Source organism: Eurosta solidaginis, chromosome 3 (genome assembly GCF_040869045.1).
Source record: "Eurosta solidaginis isolate ZX-2024a chromosome 3, ASM4086904v1, whole genome shotgun sequence".
Lineage (NCBI taxonomy): Eukaryota > Metazoa > Arthropoda > Insecta > Diptera > Tephritidae > Eurosta > Eurosta solidaginis.
The window spans coordinates 221,641,490-221,661,206 of NC_090321.1; the positions used below are offsets into that span (position 1 = coordinate 221,641,490).

Consider the following 19,717-nt stretch of genomic DNA (forward strand, 5'->3'; position numbering starts at 1 on the left):
CTTAAAGTGTTCATCTTCATCTTCTATTTTATTCATCCATATACATATGTAAATGTAAATCTCGGTAACCTTGAGTCGTCAACACGAAAAATATCGTAAAAATATCTTCAGCTGGATATTTTTACTCCATGGAGATTATAGAAAACAAAACGAAAGTATACCAAAAAATCTTATACATTCTGCGATAATACCTCGTCCTCAGTTGCCCCTGGTTATTTATTTACTTGCATAGTAATATTCCTGCAGCTTTGCATTTATTATTATGACCACTACTCTGGGCTTGAATCGTAACATACGATCACGGATCGGCAACCATACGAAAGAAAATTACGTGATACTTCAGACGTATAAACAAAATGGGATTATAACATACGATAGCGAACGGAACGTAATTTGTTTTCAATTCACAATAATTTTTACAATCCACATTAGGTTGGATTGCATTTTAGCTCACAATAGATTTTGAACTGTCAAATTGGTTGCAAAAAATATAAAAAATAAAGTAAATAATTGCGATAGATCCAATTTTATTGTTTTGTTTAAACTTAAGTGATAGCGAAGGCGATGAAAAGATTGTCCGAAGGCGTCTAAGAGAGGGCAGTAACCCGTTGGACTTATCGAGCAAAGCGTAAGCATATCATTTATGTATTATTTATTTGTAACAAAAAATGATTTCGGATTCTTGAAGAGATTTTGCTTAACTAAAGAAGCTTTTAGTTACCTTCTGGAGAAGTTAAATTTGAAGCAAGCCGATACCAAAGCGGTTCCTCCAATTTTGCAATTGGCAGTCACGCTTTCACTTCTTGCTAGCGGTGGCTACCAGCACAATGTCGGTAGAGATTATTTAGTAAATGTGTCAGAGCACTGTCTCGAAGTTGACATCACATGTTGTTGCCGAGATGGAGAGGATGCTGTGTGCGGAATTTATATGCTTTGAGCCAGATGACTCCCAAAGCTGTAAAGAATGGTTCGTGGAAAAATGTAAAGTACCTGGATGTAAGTTTCTTAATAAATTGTTTTGAAATATTGAATATAGTTATTAATTTTTTAGTGATTGGCTGTGTGGACGTTACACATATTGCTTTACAAAAACCTACAGCTAACGAACATATGTACTTTAACCGTAAAGGGTACCACAGCATCAACGCTATGATTGTAAGTTGCTATTAAATATTTTAATAAAACATTTTTAAAACAATTATAAAAATTCTCAAATATGTGATCACACCTACAAAATATTGGCAATCAACTGTCAATACGGTGGTGCGGCTCATGATTCCTTCGTTTGGAAACATTCCGATCAGAGATGGGATTTGGAGGATGGATTTCAAAAGAACAGGCATCGAAATTCCTGGCTCTTAGGTAAAGTTATTGGGAGCGGTGACCTTTTTTGTACCAATAATTAATTTATACATTTATATAGGAGATTCTGGTTACCCACTTGAGCCGTGGTTAATAACCCAATACAGAAGCATATCACACGGTTCAGATGAGCAGTATTTTAATGACATTCACTCCAAAGGAAGGTCTATTATTGAGAGAACAATTGGCATTCTCAAAGGGCGCTGGAGGATTTTAGGATATGACAAAAGAGGAAGATACCATCCTGCGAAAATGGCAAGATTTGCAAATGTTTCTGCTGCATTGCATAACATTTGCATTAAATTTAAGACACTTTATGAACCGTCAAATCTTCACTCCGAAGATTCTATTCTAGAAATTGAGACAGGCGAAACAAACTTACTTACCAATATAGAAAAATCGATAAGGGATCAAATAAAACGTTCACTTTTAAGAGTCTCATAAGCAATGATATGTTCCTAAATAGTTTCAAAATTAAGCCTGGCAGTATTTAAATAAACTAAATTATTAATTAAATTCAATATTCTTTCATTTTTATTTTAAATATGTATATAGTATATGTACCAAGTATATATCACACTACTTTAAGTCATTCTTCAGGTAATCTTTGTACTTCATAAAACATAACAAAATTCATTTTCTAACTTAACACCTAAAAAAAAAGAGAATTCATAGTCGGTTTCATATATCTAAATATGCACATAATAATAATGTTACAAAAAAATTAATGAGGTCTTCTCGCTTTAATTTGCAGGGTCTCAAATTCAAGCCCTTTTATTTGTAAGTCGATCTGACTTGCCTAGTTTTGCCTGCGATACTTTTCTTCCTTAATTTATAGAATGCGCTGCTCCACCAACAGGAACCGTTCCTGAACGTCCAGTAATCTGTTCAGCTTTTCATCCAAAACCCTTTGAAAATCGGACATAGTTTTTAAATTTTCCTGCAATAAGGCCATTTTCTGTTCGCTTGAACTTTTTTTGCGGGGCGTCTTTGATCGAGACGTTCTTTCAACTATGGCGGCGGGTTGATCAGTTGATGAACCTGGCAAACAACTTTGTGATTCGTCATGGCTGCTTGAACTACAGCTCTCGCTGTTATTTGACGAAGTCAGCGTTGCTCGAGCTCTGCCATACGCAATTATGTTTTCATCTCCTGCTACACAAACCTCAAGGCCAGTCGCCTCAATGATAGCCTCCTTGGTGGCAGTTATTGTTTTTTCCTGATAGGGTCTCCCACCAGTCGTTTTTTTCGATTGTTTGTTGAAGGAAAGCTCCTTTTTTGCTTGATACTTCTGATCAGCAAAAGCCTGCAATGAAATAAAAACAAGTCTATTACTTTCAAGCTTCAAAAGATATAATAGCTGCTGTATATACCTTCCTCCACATCTTTGCATCCTTAACTGTTGGCCCTTCAGCATTTAATCTGGTTGAAAGTTCCTCCAAAGTCTATTGGAGGCAATTCTCCCGTTTCCAGAGTTTGGAAGATTATTCTTCACCAGCCCTGGGTCTCGCCATGAAATTATCCATTATTTCCTTTTGGATTGGATTTATTTTGTTTGAATTCGACCTTTGTTAATAATCAAAGTTTAAAATTTGTTATTATATTTTATTTATTCATACATTTTAACAATTTACTAAAATTTTTCATGAAATTTGTATGTATAGGAATGCCGGTTTGTGATCGAATGAAATTGGAACGTAACTTGTACGTTCAGTCACTCGCCACGTATGTTGCGATCCAAAATTACGATCGAAGTCGTACGTTTTCGTATGTTATAATCCGAAAATAATTTTTTTACGTGACGAGTTATACGATCACGGATGTTACGATTCGAGCCCTGGACATCGTAAAAAGATTTCGAACGTTCCATACGAAATAAAAATTTACAAAAGACCAACTCTTATGCTGTACTCACTGAAATAGTAGTGTGGAATTATTAAATGCTTCACACCACTTATTATGAATGGGGGTACTACTTTTGGTAAATCAATGTTTCGGGTATAACCTATATGTGTGGTAATTTTGAAGAAATCTAATGTTATTGTGTTATGTTTTATATTTATGTAACATATTCATCATTAATATACACTCAGAAAAAACACTTATTTTAAATGAGAAAAACATTTCCTGATACTGGAGAAAAATTACAAAGTTTACAAACGGCCATGGTTACTAGGACATGTTTCTGAAATTCACTCCTTCATCACCTAGCTTATCGGGAGCTGAGTATTGAACTCGAAATCTTCAACATTCATAATTTATACGAGTGTAAAGGCAGGCCTTTATCCACTCAGTCATATGAACACCCCGCTGCTCGCTTTGCAATTGGTCTCTAAGTATTGCCTTCTTGTTGCTATTCGTTTATACACCATTAGGTATATACTAATTCTATAGATTTATTAATCTTAATTGTGTGGAATAATTATAGGCGCGCTCCAAGAACTTAGTAACATGTGCATTATAGGCATCTGCCTTTACACTAGTATAAAGTATGAATGTTCGAGATTTCGAGTTCAATACTCAGCTCCCGAAAAGCAGACGAAGAAGTGAAATTCAGGAACATGTCCTAGTAACCATCGTCATTCGTAAACTTTGTAATATTACTCTAATATCAATTATGAGTATGTCACGCAAATTTAATAAGGAAAAACATTTCCTAAAAAAATGTTCCTTAAAACTATAAACCAAAGAAAAAGTAATAAGTTTTCCATTTTACTGTCAAATGTTTTCTACACACAACATAAAAATACATTTGTGAAAAATTGTCAACGGGTTTTTCCAAATTCTATACTCAAACAATATACACATATGTATGTATAAATAATAATAATAAATAATAAAAAAATGTATGGAAAGCAGAACAAACCAGAAATGGAAAAACTTTTCTTTTATTTTTTGGTTATATACTAATCTAACCCTGCTAATGATAATTTTTTTTTATTCCGGCTCCTGCGCTGGCGGTATTTGGATCTAAAGGAAGCAAGTTATGGTGCTTACCTTAGGCCTGGTTTTTCAGTAGTTGGTTAAGCTAAGCTTGGACTAGGTTAGTTTAATGTTTAGTCAAATTAAGCTTCAGTTAACTATTGATCAGATTTCACACTGGCCTTCTTGGAGAAGAAATTTTTTGCATGGCAACACTGGCTTTTCAATATCTAGATAATTTTTAGTTATGGCAACAGCCATGACGCAATAAAACATACAGGTGAATTCATTATTACAAAATGGAGTCGCATTTGACCAAGAAGCGTTGCTTCTTGACTTATTTGCAGCATTGATTTTTTCAGTATCATAAAAAATACTACATTTATGCCTTTATGAAATATGAATTAACGTGCAGGAGAACAACGCTGTGGTCAGTGTTTCCTTTTCCTCACTGGAAATGGAAAACTTTTAGTCAACGCAACTTAATAGCTGGATATTCAAAGTTTCCCAGTCCACAACTAAGGAATATGGAAACAGACTTTTCATGAGATAATTGACGACCTTGAACAATGTCATGAAATTGCAGATGAGTATCTGGGAGGATTGTAATATGAACGCTTGGGATCAGCGGTACATGGCCCCACACTGAACCATTATAGGTTCATTGAGCAGAAAAAGGTGGCTGCCGTAAAAATATAAAACGACAGAGGTTTCACAGCAACGATACTTAAATAAAAAATCAAAGTTTATAGAATTTCATTGATATCAAAAAAGAAATACATATGTGTCTTATCAAAATTTGATTTTAAAGAGCCCTGGCTGACTCTGGAAACGTATACACAAACATGAAATAAATTTATTGTCACGGATATTAGCATCACTAAGCTATACCATCACTAAGGCGATGCTAAGGCCATGCCAAGCAGTATTTACGTCAATAATCAAATCATGTATACACATATATAAGGCAACCGAAAGATGTCACACAGATGCATTTACTTATACGCCTATGTATGCTCGAGAGACTGTAAACTACAAACATTCACATCAATAATTCAATCATTATGTATCTACATAAACGAATAAATAATTGTGTCTACACATATGTGCGTATACGAGCATCGGAGCGGCAATGCACAAACACATGCATATATCTTATCTGAGTTGTCACAAGAGAGGGCAATAATTTGTGAACGTAGTTGTGGCCGGCGATTTTGTAGCCGAAACTAACTAGTAAGTTCTGGAAATCAAAGAGCCTAGAAGTATGCAGCGTAAACTATAAAAGCGGGGCAGGCGAGTAAGAAGTAATTCAGTTTGATTTGAATTGTCAATCAGTTTCGATTAAGCGCTATCTAGCGAGCTATAGCAGTATTATTTTGAATAGTAGAGTTTCATTTGAGCTATCAATCAGTTTGGTTATTAAGCTAGCTATTCGTTGCAAAGTATAAGTGTTATTGTGAAGCACTTTAATAAAGGCCATTTTTCAATTATTCAATATTGGAGTTATTTATTCAACAGTTTAGCGATACGAACTTAGCAGAGGGTTGCAAATAAAAAATAACATACCTACCATCTTCCTACCACTCCGTAACGTAGGAAGCTGAATCAGTTTTAAACGGCAGGAGTAGGGAGGAAGAATCCTTGAGGAGTCCCTCGGTAAGTCCCTTAGCGCAAAAATCGGGAATTGCTTTTGAATCGACTCTGGTAACGAGGGTTAAAGATTATCGAAGCGAGAGAGTTTTAGAAATATATGGATCATCGAATTCTTTAGACCATCGTTTGACGAACGCCAAGCTCGCTTTGGCTCTGTTCAAGCGACCTTCTATGTGCAATTTAAAGTCAAGTTTTGGGTCCATCGTAACACCAAGGTCTACAAAGCTAATGACTGGGTTAAGTGTATAATCATCAATCATATACTCATGGGTTTGGTAGGATTTCCATGTGAAGCACATCAACTTGCACTTCGGCAGGTTAAGTGACATTATATTTACACTCCATTCAACTAGGATATTCAGATCCGATTGTAGATTCACTCGGTGTATATAATTTGCCGAATTTTAATGTAATATCTTTAACGCTTTTGATTCACGATTTGTTAAACTTCCAAATTTTCTTCTTCTAAATGTGGGTGATGCTACGCCCATATTCCAAAATTTTTTGTTTTTGTCATAAAACTAATCCACCTACCAAATTTCATTTGCTTAGCGGTATTTGTTTTTGAATTCTCATTATTTTTTGAATTTTTCTAAATTTCCGATATCGAAAAAGTGGACGTGTACAAATAAATGAATTCACTTACCTCTCAGTATTATTATTTTGGCGAGTTTATATATTCTTTATATAAATGTAAAAATAGTGTAGCTTTTGAATGTGTTCAATTTTATATTTTACAATCAAAACAAACAAGAACGCAATCAGCTGATTGGTTAAGTAAAGCTCAATTCTGCCAGATCGACCGCTTAAGCTAAGTTTAAACTTCAGTTAAAGTTGACTGAAAAACTGAATAAAATGTTAAAGCTTAGTTTAACTGACAAACTTAGTTCAACTTGTATTGAAAACTTTAATTTACTGCAATTGTCAAGATGTGACACTGTCGATATGCATAAAGTTGGCAACACTCTTTTAGGCACATATATGAGCGCGCTTTAAGATCTGAAAATACATTGATAATCATAATAATGTACAAACAACCACCCGAAAGCCTGTGGAACCATTACTGATGTGTAGAGTCATATACTGGATATGTATCGGGTACCTTATGGTACCAGAACAAAATTCCGTGAAAACTATTTGTTTTACCACACAAACCGTCATCCCTTCTCCGAAATTTGTTTAGATTTAGCACTGCCACTAAAGTTTATTCACCGATATGCTGGATGTAGCGTACCATAATTATGCCGAAGCCATAATACAAAAGTAATTAGCATTTACTTAAATTCTCTTTGACTCATTGCTAAGCTTTTATAATAAACATAATAGTGATATATATTAACATTCAAAGCGCTCTCTCTTAACTGAGAAAAGTGGTGTCGGTGCTGTTTTAACGTGTGGGTGGCGTGGCAGCTGTGGGATAATGGTAGCTCAGAATAATGGCTTTGAAAACAAAAACGAAACTTGAAGTAAACAAAATAGTAGGTAAATTAAAACAGATTTAAAACTTTAAATACCTACATATATACACTTGACTATATGAGGTGTAAAACCAATATTAACTTGAGATTGGCTGTTCAAAATTTTGCGGAAACTGTACTTATACATATATAAGATTTAAATTGAAAATACTTGCCTTCTTACGAACATGAGTATGAAAGTACATAATTTAAGTTAATTAAGTGCAGCTTGTTTCTCGCTAAACATTGTTGACAAAACAAAAAACAATTATAACACTTAAGTTGCTTTTGTCATTATACACTATATCGCTTATCATTGCAGTAAATGATAAAAATGATGACAAAAAAACAAGTAAGGAAGGATAAGTTCGGGTGTTACCGAACATTACATACTCAGCTGAGAGCTTTGGAGACAAAATTGGATACATACAAATGGTAATACTAAAAAGTAGAGCAACTTTCCTTTGCTATCTTTATTCAGCTATCAATTCGTTATTGAATATTTTTTTTAAATATGCAAATTTGGTTAAATTTGAACGCATTTCTTTATCATTTTTTTTTAAATCACCCCTGAAATATTTTCGAAGCGCTCTTAATTATTTTCTTTATTCTTAATTAATTTCGTTCATTTTAAATAGCGATCTGAGATGAGTGCCAAGGAATCTACATACCAAATTTCATAAAGATATCTCAAAATTTACTCAAGTTATCGTGTTTACGGACGGACAGATGGACATGGCTTAGTGAATTTCTTTTTCACCCTGATAATTTTGATATATGGAAGTCTAAATTTATCTCGATTAATTTATACCGTTATGCGAAAAATTAATATACTCTGTGAGCTCTGCTCATCTGAGTATAATTATAGCTGCGTTGGTTTCGTAGGGTTTCGTAGATGGTTTATAAGTGGTTTTTGATTAAATATCAGATACGTTTGGGAAATATCAACCAAATTTTATACCAAGGGTGACGTTTTTTGGAACGATTTTCCTTCATTTTTTGTTATATGTAGGAGATGTGCAACCCTACGGCTTAAGGAACAAGAATGATTTTAGAATTAAATTTTATAAATCCAATAAGGCACAAAATGTTTTAATGTATAAAGGTCTAAAACTTTTTAATGAATTGCCAAGCAATATAAAAAACGAAAGAGATATTAATGTATTTAAAAGACTGATAATATATCATATTAGAGAACATTATAGTTCACAATGAGCCAATTAGCTATTGCTAAGGTTAACGATTTTGTATTACTAAACTGTACCTGAAAGTTTTAAATAGCTACGGCTAAATAAAGAAGCTAATAATAATAATATAAAATAATAATAAGGACAAATTACCATGTAGGAAAATGGACCTAGGGTAACCCTGGAATGTGTTTATATGGCATGTGTATCAAATGAAAGGTATTAAAGAGTATTTTAAAAGGGAGTGGGCCTTAGTTCTATAGCTGGACGCCTTTTCGAGATATCGTCATAAAGGTGGACCAGGGATGACTCTATGTTTGCACGATATGGGTATCAAATTAAAGGTATTAAAAAGGGTTTTTAAACGGAGTGGCCCTTAGTGGTATATGTGAAGGCGTTTTCGAGATATCGACCAAAATGTGGACCAGGGTGACCCAGAACATCATCTGTCGGGTACCGCTGATTTATTTATATATGTAATACCACGAACAGTATTCCTGCCATGATTCTAAGGGCTTTTGATTTCGTCCTGCAGAACTTTTCATTTTCTTCTACTTAATATGGTAGGTATCATACCCATTTTACAAAGTTTTTTCTAAACTCATATTTTGCGTCAAAAAACCAATCCAATCACCATGTTTCATCCCTTTTTTTGTATTTGGTATAGAATTATGGCATTTTTTTATTTTTCCAAGTTTTCGCTATCGAAAAAGTGGTTGTGGTCATAGTCGGATTTCGCCCATTTTTAATACCAAAATAAAGTCAGTTCAGATAAGTACGTGAACTGAGTTTAGTAAATATATATCGATTTTTGCTCAAGCTATTGTGTTAATGGCCGAGCGGAAGGACAGACGGTCGATTGTGTATAAAAAGTGGGCGTGGCTTCAACCGATTTCGCCCATTTTCACAGAAAACTGTTATCGTCATAGAAGCTTTGCCCTTACCAAATTTCATAAGGATTGGTAAATTTTTGTTCGACTTTTGGCATTAGCAATATTCTAGACAAATTAAATGAAAAAGGGCGGAGCCACGCCCATTTTGAAATTTTATTTTATTTTTGTATTTTGTTGCACCATATTATTATTGGAGTTGAATTTTGACATAATTTACTTATATACTGTAAAGATATTCAATTTTTTGTTAAAATTTGACTTGCAATTTTTTTTTTAAATTGGGCGTGTTCGTCATCCGATTTTGCTAATTTTTATTCAGTACACATATAGTAAAAGAGTAACGTTCCTGCCAAATTTCATTATGATATCTTCAATGACTGCCAAATCACAGCTTGAAAAACTTTTAAATTACCTTCTTTCAAAAGTGGGCGGTGTCACGCCCATTGTCCAAAATTTTACTAATTTTCTTTCTGCGTCATAAAGTCAACCCACCTATCAAGCTTCATTGCTTTATCCGTATTTGGTAATGAATTATCGCACTTTTCCAGTTTTTCGAAATTTTCGATATCGAAAAAGTGGGCGTGGTTATAGTCCGATTTCGTTCATTTTAAACAGCGATCTGATATGAGTGCCCAGGAACTTACATACCAAATTTTATTATGATACCTCAAAATTTACTCTGTGAGCTCTCCTCAGCTGAGTATAAAAAATGAAGTAAACAAAAACACGCTGGAGCGGATATTTTAGGATCCACCTGTAAATGTTTGAACCAGAGTTGCCATTCTAGAATTTTTTCTCCGTATAGCTTGAAAAGTAGCGATTTACCTTTAACCTTTTTTTCATTTTTTTTATAGACATTTTTTGTAGCTATTTTTTAGCTTTCTTCAAAATTTTATTTGGGCTAGATTTAGGGGAAATGCGTGGAGTAAAGTTGTCTGGAGCTGGAATGTACTCAGAGCACCTGCAGGTAAATCAATGGTACCGACTTCCCTACTTGGAGTTCCGCCAGACTGCTTCAGGTTAATACGGTGCCAGGCTTTTCTCTAGGTAAACAAATCTGCAGTGAGAGTATTTACGGTTGACATCACCGGTCCTTGTACTAGTGCACCGATGCTCCGACGATGGCGCATACCAACAAGTTCCTTGTGCAGAAGCTGTCAGGATAAGGAGGAAATGGAGTAAATTCCGATGTATAGCACTGCAAACAAGGTGACTCAGATTTCTGGGCGCCCGAGTTTCCGCCAGTCTGACAGAGGCTGAGAAGGTGGATATATCACTCCTACTTAACTGCATCAAAGGAAGAAGATGGTTCGTTGAGGACTACTAGGAAGTAATCTGGTTCGAATGTGTCATCACCCGGCATTCACTGAGGGCACTCATAGTGGACAAAACTATGTCCGAGTGGTAGTGTTATACCATGCTCTGCCTACTCACCCTGTTTTCACTAAAAGACAAAACTTCTAGTGATATTATTTTCGGCTTTTATCTGGAATCCAGTTATCCGCGCACAACCTTGATTTATAAGTACTTATTCATTTTAGCACAAACTAAGTTAGTCTTAAAATCAAACGTTTAAAGTTTTAAAGTTATATTTTGTTACACTGCGAAAAAAAGTCTCTATAGTACAAAAACAAAAAAACAAGCACAAAAAATTTTGTTTTTTTTTGAAAATTTATTTATTGAAACAAATTACAAGCACATTTTCTAAAAACTTAATATTAACTAATACTACAATTTTCTTAATTTTTTAAGTTTTTGAGCACTTTCTCAATTACACGAGTGGTGCACATTTCGGGTGTATTATAATACCTTAAAATAAGTCATATAAATTGTTTGTATAAAAAGTCAGTATTTCTCACTACACACATACATATGTATGTATATACATTTATTGCATTAATATTTAACTTGACTGCCTTATAAGTAATCCTTCTGGAGCCTTAACCATCAGTCAATATTTAGAAATGCGCAGATAGCGTTTATGCTCAGCATCTGGATACATCCGGTAATGTGCGCCCACGACATTTATTCACCCAACCAGGCCAAGCTTGAAAACCGTGCCGATTAAAAATTTGCATTGCGCAACGGGAATCATCAGAAATCTCGTCATTTAGAAAATCTTGTGAAAAAATAAAAATAAAAATTCAAAAGATTAATAGAGATTAAATAGGAATGAATATTTTTTTTTTTGTGGCAAATAATTTTTTAAAACAAACAAATACTATATACAATTGGGCATATCGTTTGTTTAATCTTTATTATTCTGCTTAAATCGTAAACAAAAGCATTTCAAAACATGAAGAATGTATATGGGGTATTCCATCCCATTTCGACCAATTTTGAACCCCCCTTTAGAATTGGCTGAAAGTTTTTCTTCTTTTTCTAGCTTACGAAAGACGTTTTTCAGAATTTTTTCAAATTTTTTCATCCAACTCAAAAAAAGTTATGAATTTTTAAAAAAACACCGTTTTTGTTTTCAAAATGCTATAACTTTTTCAAAAATTGACCGTTTGGATCTTTTTTTTTTAAATTTGTTTTTAAATGTACTAGATTTTTCGAATTTCGCCATTTTTTTTGTTCTCATAAAAAACTTCAATCAATTCTGCAATCATCCCCACTAATCCCGGACTGGGCCGATTTTTTTTTTTTTTTATTTAATTGAAAGAAAAATTTTAAAATTTATTTAAAAACAAATTTAAAAAAAAGATCCCAAACGGTCAATTTTTGAAAAAGTTATAGCATTTAAAAAAAAAAAAAATACAAATAACAAAATAACTATTTCAAAATTGATCGTTTGGGATCTTTTTTTTTTAAAACTTGTTTTTAAATGTACTTTTCGGAAAAAATACAAAAAAATTTTAGTTTTTTTTTTTAAATAAAAAAAAAAAAATCGGCCAACCCCGGGATTAGTGGGGATGATTGCAGAATTTATTGAAGTTTTTTATGAGAAAAAAAAAAATGGCGAAATTCGAAAAATCTCGAAAAACTGAAAAATTACAAAAAAAAACTTTAAAAATATTTTTGTATTTTTTCCGAAAAGTATGTTTAAAAACAAATTTAAAAAAAAAAGATCCCAAACGGTAAATTTTTGAAAAAGTTATAGCATTTTGAAAACAAAAACGGTGTTTTTTTAAAAATGCAAAACTTTTTTTGAGTTGGATGAAAAAATTTGAAAAAATTCTGAAAAACGTCTTTCGTAAGCTAGAAAAAGAAGAAAAACTTTCAGCGAATTCTAAAGGGGTCGGGTTCAAAATTGGTCGAAATGGGATGGAATACCCTATATGTAAATCGCTTGTTTAAAATCTGTGCACTGTCACGACTTTCATCCATATCCTTTGAAAACTGTGAAACTAATTGAATTAAGTATTTAGAGTGGGCGGCCACCGTGGTGTGATGGTAGCGTGCTCCGCCTACCATACCGTATGCCCTGGGTTCACACCCCTGGCAAAGTAACATCAAAATTTTAGAAATAAGGTTTATCAATTAAAAGAAAATTTTTCTATGCGGGGTCGCCCCTCGGCAGTGTTTGGCAAGCGCTCCGGGTGTATTTCTGCCATGAAAAGCTATCAGTGAAAACTCGTCTGCCTTGCAGATGCCGTTTGGAGTCGGCATAAAACATGTAGGTCCCGTCCGGCCAATTTGTAGGGAAAATCAAGAGGAGCACGACGCAAATTGGAAGAGAAGCTCGGCCTTAGATCTCTCCGGAGGTTATCGCGCCTTAAATTTATTTATTTAAGTATTTAGTGTAGGTGATATTGATGATTTTGTACAAATGGGTATGGAATAGGGCTCTTGTGCACAATCGACTAGTCGGTTAGTCGTGTAGCAACACTGCAATAATTGAAAATCGATTAGTAGATTACTAGTTATCGATTTTAACATAGCATGCAATTGACTACTTGTCATTTTCGAATACTGACAGTCTTCAAAAATTAAAATTTTTTGATTAAAAAATAAGATTTGAAGAAATTAATTTTGCTGTGTCGATTTCATGGTTCAACTACATATATGGTTGGCCTAGAAGGTTGGCCGAGATGGTCGTGCTTGGTACCGGAACGTACCGGATTTGCATCCGGCAAAGGACCATCAACAGCGATAACACTCCCCAAGGCCTTCGGGGAGTATCCTTATCGCTACAACAACAACGACAGCAACAAAACCCGTTCCAACGTACATCATTTGAAGAAATCAAATATTAATTTTTTGTAAGAAAGACTAAAGAAAACTTTTTTTTGCTGTAAAATGAGTTTGCGTTGCTGGGTATGGAATTTCTTTTCCAGTTCCGAGAATACCAAAGAAGCAAAGTGCAAAATATATCAACTGCAGATGTCTTACAATAACGACACAATGTCTTTACGCAGAACTTATAAATGAATTACAAAAAACGCTATTCGAAAACTTGAATCTGTCACGAACCGATTGCAAACGACTAATCGATGTGTGATAATCGATTTTTTTACTAAACAACTTTTCCAATAGTCGATTATCAAGAGCTCTAGGGTGGAAATACTCTTTGATAGGCCTTAATAGCATTTTTTAAGGCATATGGAAAACTTCGATTTTTCAGAGATCCATTCAATATTTATCAATTGTTGACCAGATCAAATATTGTAGAATTTGAAAGAGAAAAATGTACTAACCTTCGCATTTTATATTGCAAATTCCACCCTTTCGTCCTTTTCGACACCAATTTTTGTTGTTTATCTGGAAAACGTAAATTATATACATTCTTAGAAAAAATATTTAGCAAGTGCTAAAACAAGTATCAATATCGAAGTAGTGGGGGAAGAGTTAAAATGTTAAAGTTTAATTTATTCATCCAAGTAACATTCTATTTTTTTCACAAACCTGAAAAAGTCCATAGCTCACACTGTGATTAGCTAATTGCATAACTTTTGAAGTACTACGACCGCTTTCATTCTCAACCAAACACACCCCTGAAATAAAATAGATTAAATCATCTTTGATACAAGACATAGGCCAAAGAACAAAATGATCTATATCTTATTTCATATATGAAAGGTCGTAGGTAAAAAGGGGATTTACGCCACGAGTGAATAAAAGCGAAACTTATAAACATATCAATAAAAGTGCGGTAAAAGAAAAAGGGCAGTAAGAACGGGTCTAATCGTTTTATCTTATGCAAAAGAGTATACCTACCCCCCCCCCAGCGGGTTAAGGGGCTTAGAATAAACCCGCGGTAGGTATGCCTGTCGTAAGAGGGACGAAAATAGCAAATTGAAACAAGGGGTTGTGTAGTGCAACTCTCTAAAGGGGTTGCCAGCGGAATATCTAGCTTCTCCAACCCAATTGTCTCCCTCACCTACCCGTGGCGAATCTTGTTTCATTAACAGCCGAGGCTCTGGCGACCCCGAACTCACGATGGATCTAGGGGTTGGGAGGGCAGTATGGCCTACAAGGTTTCATGTGTTCATAGCAAATCTTTCCCGAGATGGTCGGGCTTTATGGTGCTTGTTACCGGAACGTACCGGATCTGCATCTGGCAAAGGACCATCAGCATCGATTACACTCCGGGAGTATCCTTATCGCTACAACAACAACAACGACAATCGAGGCCACTTCGATTCATACAGTGAAATAGGGTATTTCTATGAGGAGAGGACTTAATAAGTCCTTTAATTAAAAATGGGCATAACATGACATCCATTATAAGGGTGTCGCGGCTACTTATCAATTAATGTTGAGCGTAGTGCCTTTTGTCCATGCATAACGTATTGACGGACTTCAATCAAATGTTTATGAGTACATACGCACTACAAAGAGTAACAGCTTTGGCTCCAAAATTAGTTTTGATATCACTCCGAAAAATGTTAACACTCATTGAAATCAATAATCGAATAGATTAGTTAAACGGAAAAAAGTAGTTTTGCTGTTTTTACATGGTGCTGGATTAAAATTTTTTTCAGTTTTTGAAATCTCCACGTAGTAAGTGTGAGGGGGCACATTTTCAACTTTTTTGTAGCGTTCGCTCTACGGCCCATATTCTTAACACTCGGTAAGTCTTTGGGGAGTATTTCTTCGGTTAAAACAACAGCAAGAACGCTAAAAAATGCGATCTTATTATAAACAACATTTTGTGCTGAGAAAACAAATTTCATGAATCCAAGCTCAGAGCAGTATAAATATACTTCCTCATATTTTAAAAGCTTAAAAACATGTCAAATTTTTTAAAAATTAGTTTCAAAACATTCAAATCATGAGCTCAAGTTGGGAGCTAACATACTTCTAGAATCTCGAGCATATTCTCAGGATTCGCTTACTTCGATAATCATAACTTTTCCTTTTAAAAAAGGATTTCTTTGTATACAAATATTGATGTTGAAAATAAAAAAACAAAAATAAATTATTGGCGCAACTGGTTCCACATATTTTCTGCCGACTCCAAACAGCATCTGCAGGGCTGATGAATTTTCAATTCATCGCAGGAATACACCCGGAGTGTTTGCCAAGTTACTGCCGAGGGACTCCCAAAATGCTCAAAGAACATACGATCTAGTTCCATCCCTTTCAAAATTTAGAAGGGTGCTAAAACAGCATTCTATGGTGCAGATCTATTTTGTAGACCCACAAAGGCACACAGTAGGACAACCATATGCAATTGAGAAATAAAACAGTTTAGACTAATGACTCCTTCATTAGATTGACTGCTCAGCGCTAATACATGCCAAATTGTTTATACTCCAAGCAACGAGAGTATCAGTCGCACTCATTTATCTAAACAGAGATAACTCACGAACTCTGACTGGATACTATAGGAGCACTTTAGTTTACGATATCACCTTATTAAGTCAAATTGCTTTTGTGAGCTGGCGGATGAAACGCTTGTTCATATTCTCTGCGAATGAGTCGCGCTGGCAAGGCAGAGACTCGTGATATAGGGTAAAAAGCCTGAAGAGGTATGTACCTAAATTCATTACAATTCTCCAGAAGTAGAAATAGACTGAAATATCAAGCACAATAGATCTAAATAAAGGTCGCAGTGCATCGAGGACTAATAATGTAAATAATAATAAGAACTCTGTGAGTACATTAGGGTGGGTCGATTTGTATGGACGAAAATTAACCGCTATCTCGCCATCGATTTTTCGATAGGATTTGGGCTCAGGAAAAAAAGTTCCACTACGCATACCCAAAAAAATAATTTTCCAGCCTGCGAAATTTCATTTTTTTGATTTTTTTTCCACTTTGATTTTTAAGGTTTTTTTCATGACCTACTAAAAATGTTCATATGTATACCCTGTCCGATCCAAAAATGTCCGCTAAAAACTGTGTCGATAACAGTTTTTTGAAAAATATTTTTTTTTTTAATATATTTTTTTTAAAGAACTGTTATTTAAAAAAAAAAAATTTTTTTTTCCAAAAAATGTTATCGACGTTTTTAGCGGATATTTTTGGGTCGGACAGGGTATAAATGAAATTTTTACAATCAAATGAACATTTTTTAATAGGTCATGAAAAAAAGTCTTAAAAATCAAAGTCGAAAAAAGTCAAAAAAATTAAATTTCGCAGGCTCGAAAATGAATGCGTAGTGGAACTTTTTTTCCTGAGCCCAAATCCTATCGAAAAATCGATGGCGCGATATCGGTTAATAAATCGACCCAACCTAGAGTACATACTTACAATTGGATAGATAACTTCTTGGGAAGTCATGTGCCAACAATTCTTTGGCTAACTGACATCTTGTCAGCATTTTCGCATCACTTTGCATGATGAGGCAGAAACACAGGGCAAACGATACGCTAAATATAGCGGTATTTATTTTCAAGCGCATTCTCACACCACTTTTTTTTTTATTTATTTTTTTTAACGCTGATAAGAGCTCAGCTTTTACAAATACCAATACCAGGAATCGAGTAATAATTTAATAGCAATTTTTTTTTTTTTTATAAATATTTATTATAGTCTAAATGAATTCCAATTAAATGCGCGATTTTAAAATATATTTTTTTCTTTCGATTATAATTGTTATATTTAAAGTTCACTCGTATGGCATCACTTTCACTTCGTAACGCTTTAAGGATATGTGTTAGAATAGCGATTACTTTGCTTTGCATCTAGGCTAACCGCGCTAAAGGATTGCGTTTTCAGTGCACACTTTCCACAGCTGCTGCTACAAAAGCTTCTCGTTCCAGCGTTAACGCACAACTGAGGCATATTAAATGGTATTAAGGTTTTTAAAGCCTCGGTGAACACCGGAGCAATCCGGATACGCTGTGTCACCTCTGTGTTTGCACAACATACATTATGTCGTTATCGACAATTTTCCATTTTTCTCAGATTTGACTATTCTACTATATTTGCTTTATCCATTACGATGCTTGGATTGCATCATTTTATAATTTGTAATTTCGTTACGTTCATACATTTTTTTATATGTATAGATTTTTACAAAGAAAATTTATAAATTTGTTTAGTGTTCTAATAACTGTACTTACAAATTTATTAGCATAAAGTCAACCTCCTTACAATATTTGTGCAGTAGCCTCAGTTGTAAAGCAGACAATCAAATCAAAATGGCACTGAAGGCGGCAAAAATAAACATAATTGGATTTGAATAGATATGTGGAGGTGATGTACGTAGCGATAAAACGATGTATGAAGCAATAAATTAAATATGCGGCTTAGTTGCACTTTAAAATTGTTACATACTAAAACTCACTGGAAGCTTACTTTCGTTTTCGATTTAACCCTAGAATGATTGAGAAAAAAAATCTTGTTTTAAGCTATGCATTTAACGCTCGCTTTTATTGAGAGCATACGGGGCAGCTGAGGGATCAATTTTCGGTCGAAAGCTATTGAACGTCAACTACGCGGTAGCTTTCAATCTTAAAATGACCAATGATACATTCTAAGTCAGATATCGATACGGTAGTCATAACAATCTCTTTCATAGAGGAAGTACGCAGAAAACTAGATCAGTCATAATGCTCTCAAAATAGAGGATCTACTTGAGCGGGGACTCAAGCTGGCAGCAGAAAAAAGCGGGTTCCAAGTGCTCGTGGAGTTCGAGGTGTAAACATACATATCGGTAGCTGTTTCAAACCGATGATTCATTGTTAACAAATCGATAAAATGTCGATAATAGATTGGTAACACTTCGATATGAAATCGATAGATTTTCTATATCAAATCGAAAGCTGATTTATAGCAAATCGATGTTTTCGATAACTTTTCGATACAAAATCGATATCTCACCTATAACAATTTGGTAACACTCCAATAACAAATCGATAATTTTTCGTTAAAATTTCGATCAAAAATCGATATTTCGCCGATAAAGAATCAACAGCTTATTGGCAACATTTCGTTGCCATTTTTATAAATAATTAGCTTTTCGTTGGTAAGTAGATAACAAATCGATAGCTTTTTGAAAACAAATCGATAAGTTTTCAATAACATATCGTAGTTTTCAATTACAATAAAAAAACGAAAACTCGTCATTAAAATTTCGATAACCCATCGACCACCTCTCTATGCTAACGCTTACACTTACATACCCTACGTTTACCTTCTGGATTCCCACATACTGCGAGTAAAGATATTTACAATTAAAAACAAGTAAGGACGGGACTGTCTTCGGTTGTGCCGAAGACTTCACACCTTTCATGAATGGGGCTGTACAATAATCTTATCCCGTTCGTAATCTCCAAATAATCGGTTGTATAAAATATGTACATACCTAAACGATTTTTAAGATAAATATAAAATAAAAAATGGCAAAAAACCCCCTTATCTGAACGATCGGTTGTATGTGATATATATTATATATAGCTCCGATCGAAATGATTTTTACAGAAAATCTTCTATGATATATTAGAATAAATATCACAAAGTTTAACGTGTTTATATTGGAAATTAAGGGAGAAATGGCTAAAAATCTTCCTATCTGAACGATCGGTTGTAAGGGATATATACTATATATAGCTCCGATCAAAGTAATTGTTTCAGAAAATCTTCTATGATATATTAAAATATATATCACCGAGTTTCACGTTTATACTTTCTAAATTAAGGGAGAAATGGCCAAAAATTTTCCTATCTGAACGATCGGTTGTATGGGATGTATATTATATATAGCTCCGATCGAAATGATTTTTTCATGAAATCTTCTATGGTATATTAGAATAAATATCACCAAGTTTAACGTTTTTATATTGGAAATTAAGGGAGAAATGGCTAAAAATCTTCCTATCTGAACGATCGGTTGTAAGGGATATATACT

General features: G+C 34.2%; 2 protein-coding genes across 6 annotated transcripts in view; one reads left to right on the forward strand and one right to left on the reverse strand.

Moving 5' to 3' along the window:
- Lrt (Leucine-rich tendon-specific protein) overlaps window positions 1-19,717 on the forward strand; it is a 101,084-nt gene that overhangs the window by 66,559 nt on the left and 14,808 nt on the right. The window contains exon 1 of one of the 5 annotated variants that reach the window (XM_067775252.1): window positions 7,380-7,419. The exons of 3 other annotated variants lie outside the window; for them this stretch is intronic. The gene's annotated coding sequence lies outside the window, so the exon portion shown is untranslated. Of the gene's footprint in view, window positions 1-7,379; window positions 7,420-16,282; window positions 16,392-19,717 lie in introns of those variants that run through there. One more of the 5 variants, XM_067775251.1, reaches the window with a different exon arrangement.
- Window positions 11,148-17,622, reverse strand: LOC137245109 (lysozyme-like). Its single transcript, XM_067775254.1, has 4 exons — window positions 17,116-17,622; window positions 14,323-14,411; window positions 14,115-14,178; window positions 11,148-11,593 (listed from the first exon to the last, which is right to left on the reverse strand). Exons 1-4 carry the CDS (start codon window positions 17,264-17,266, stop codon window positions 11,460-11,462), a joined length of 438 nt encoding a protein of 145 aa, XP_067631355.1. The 5' UTR covers window positions 17,267-17,622; the 3' UTR covers window positions 11,148-11,459.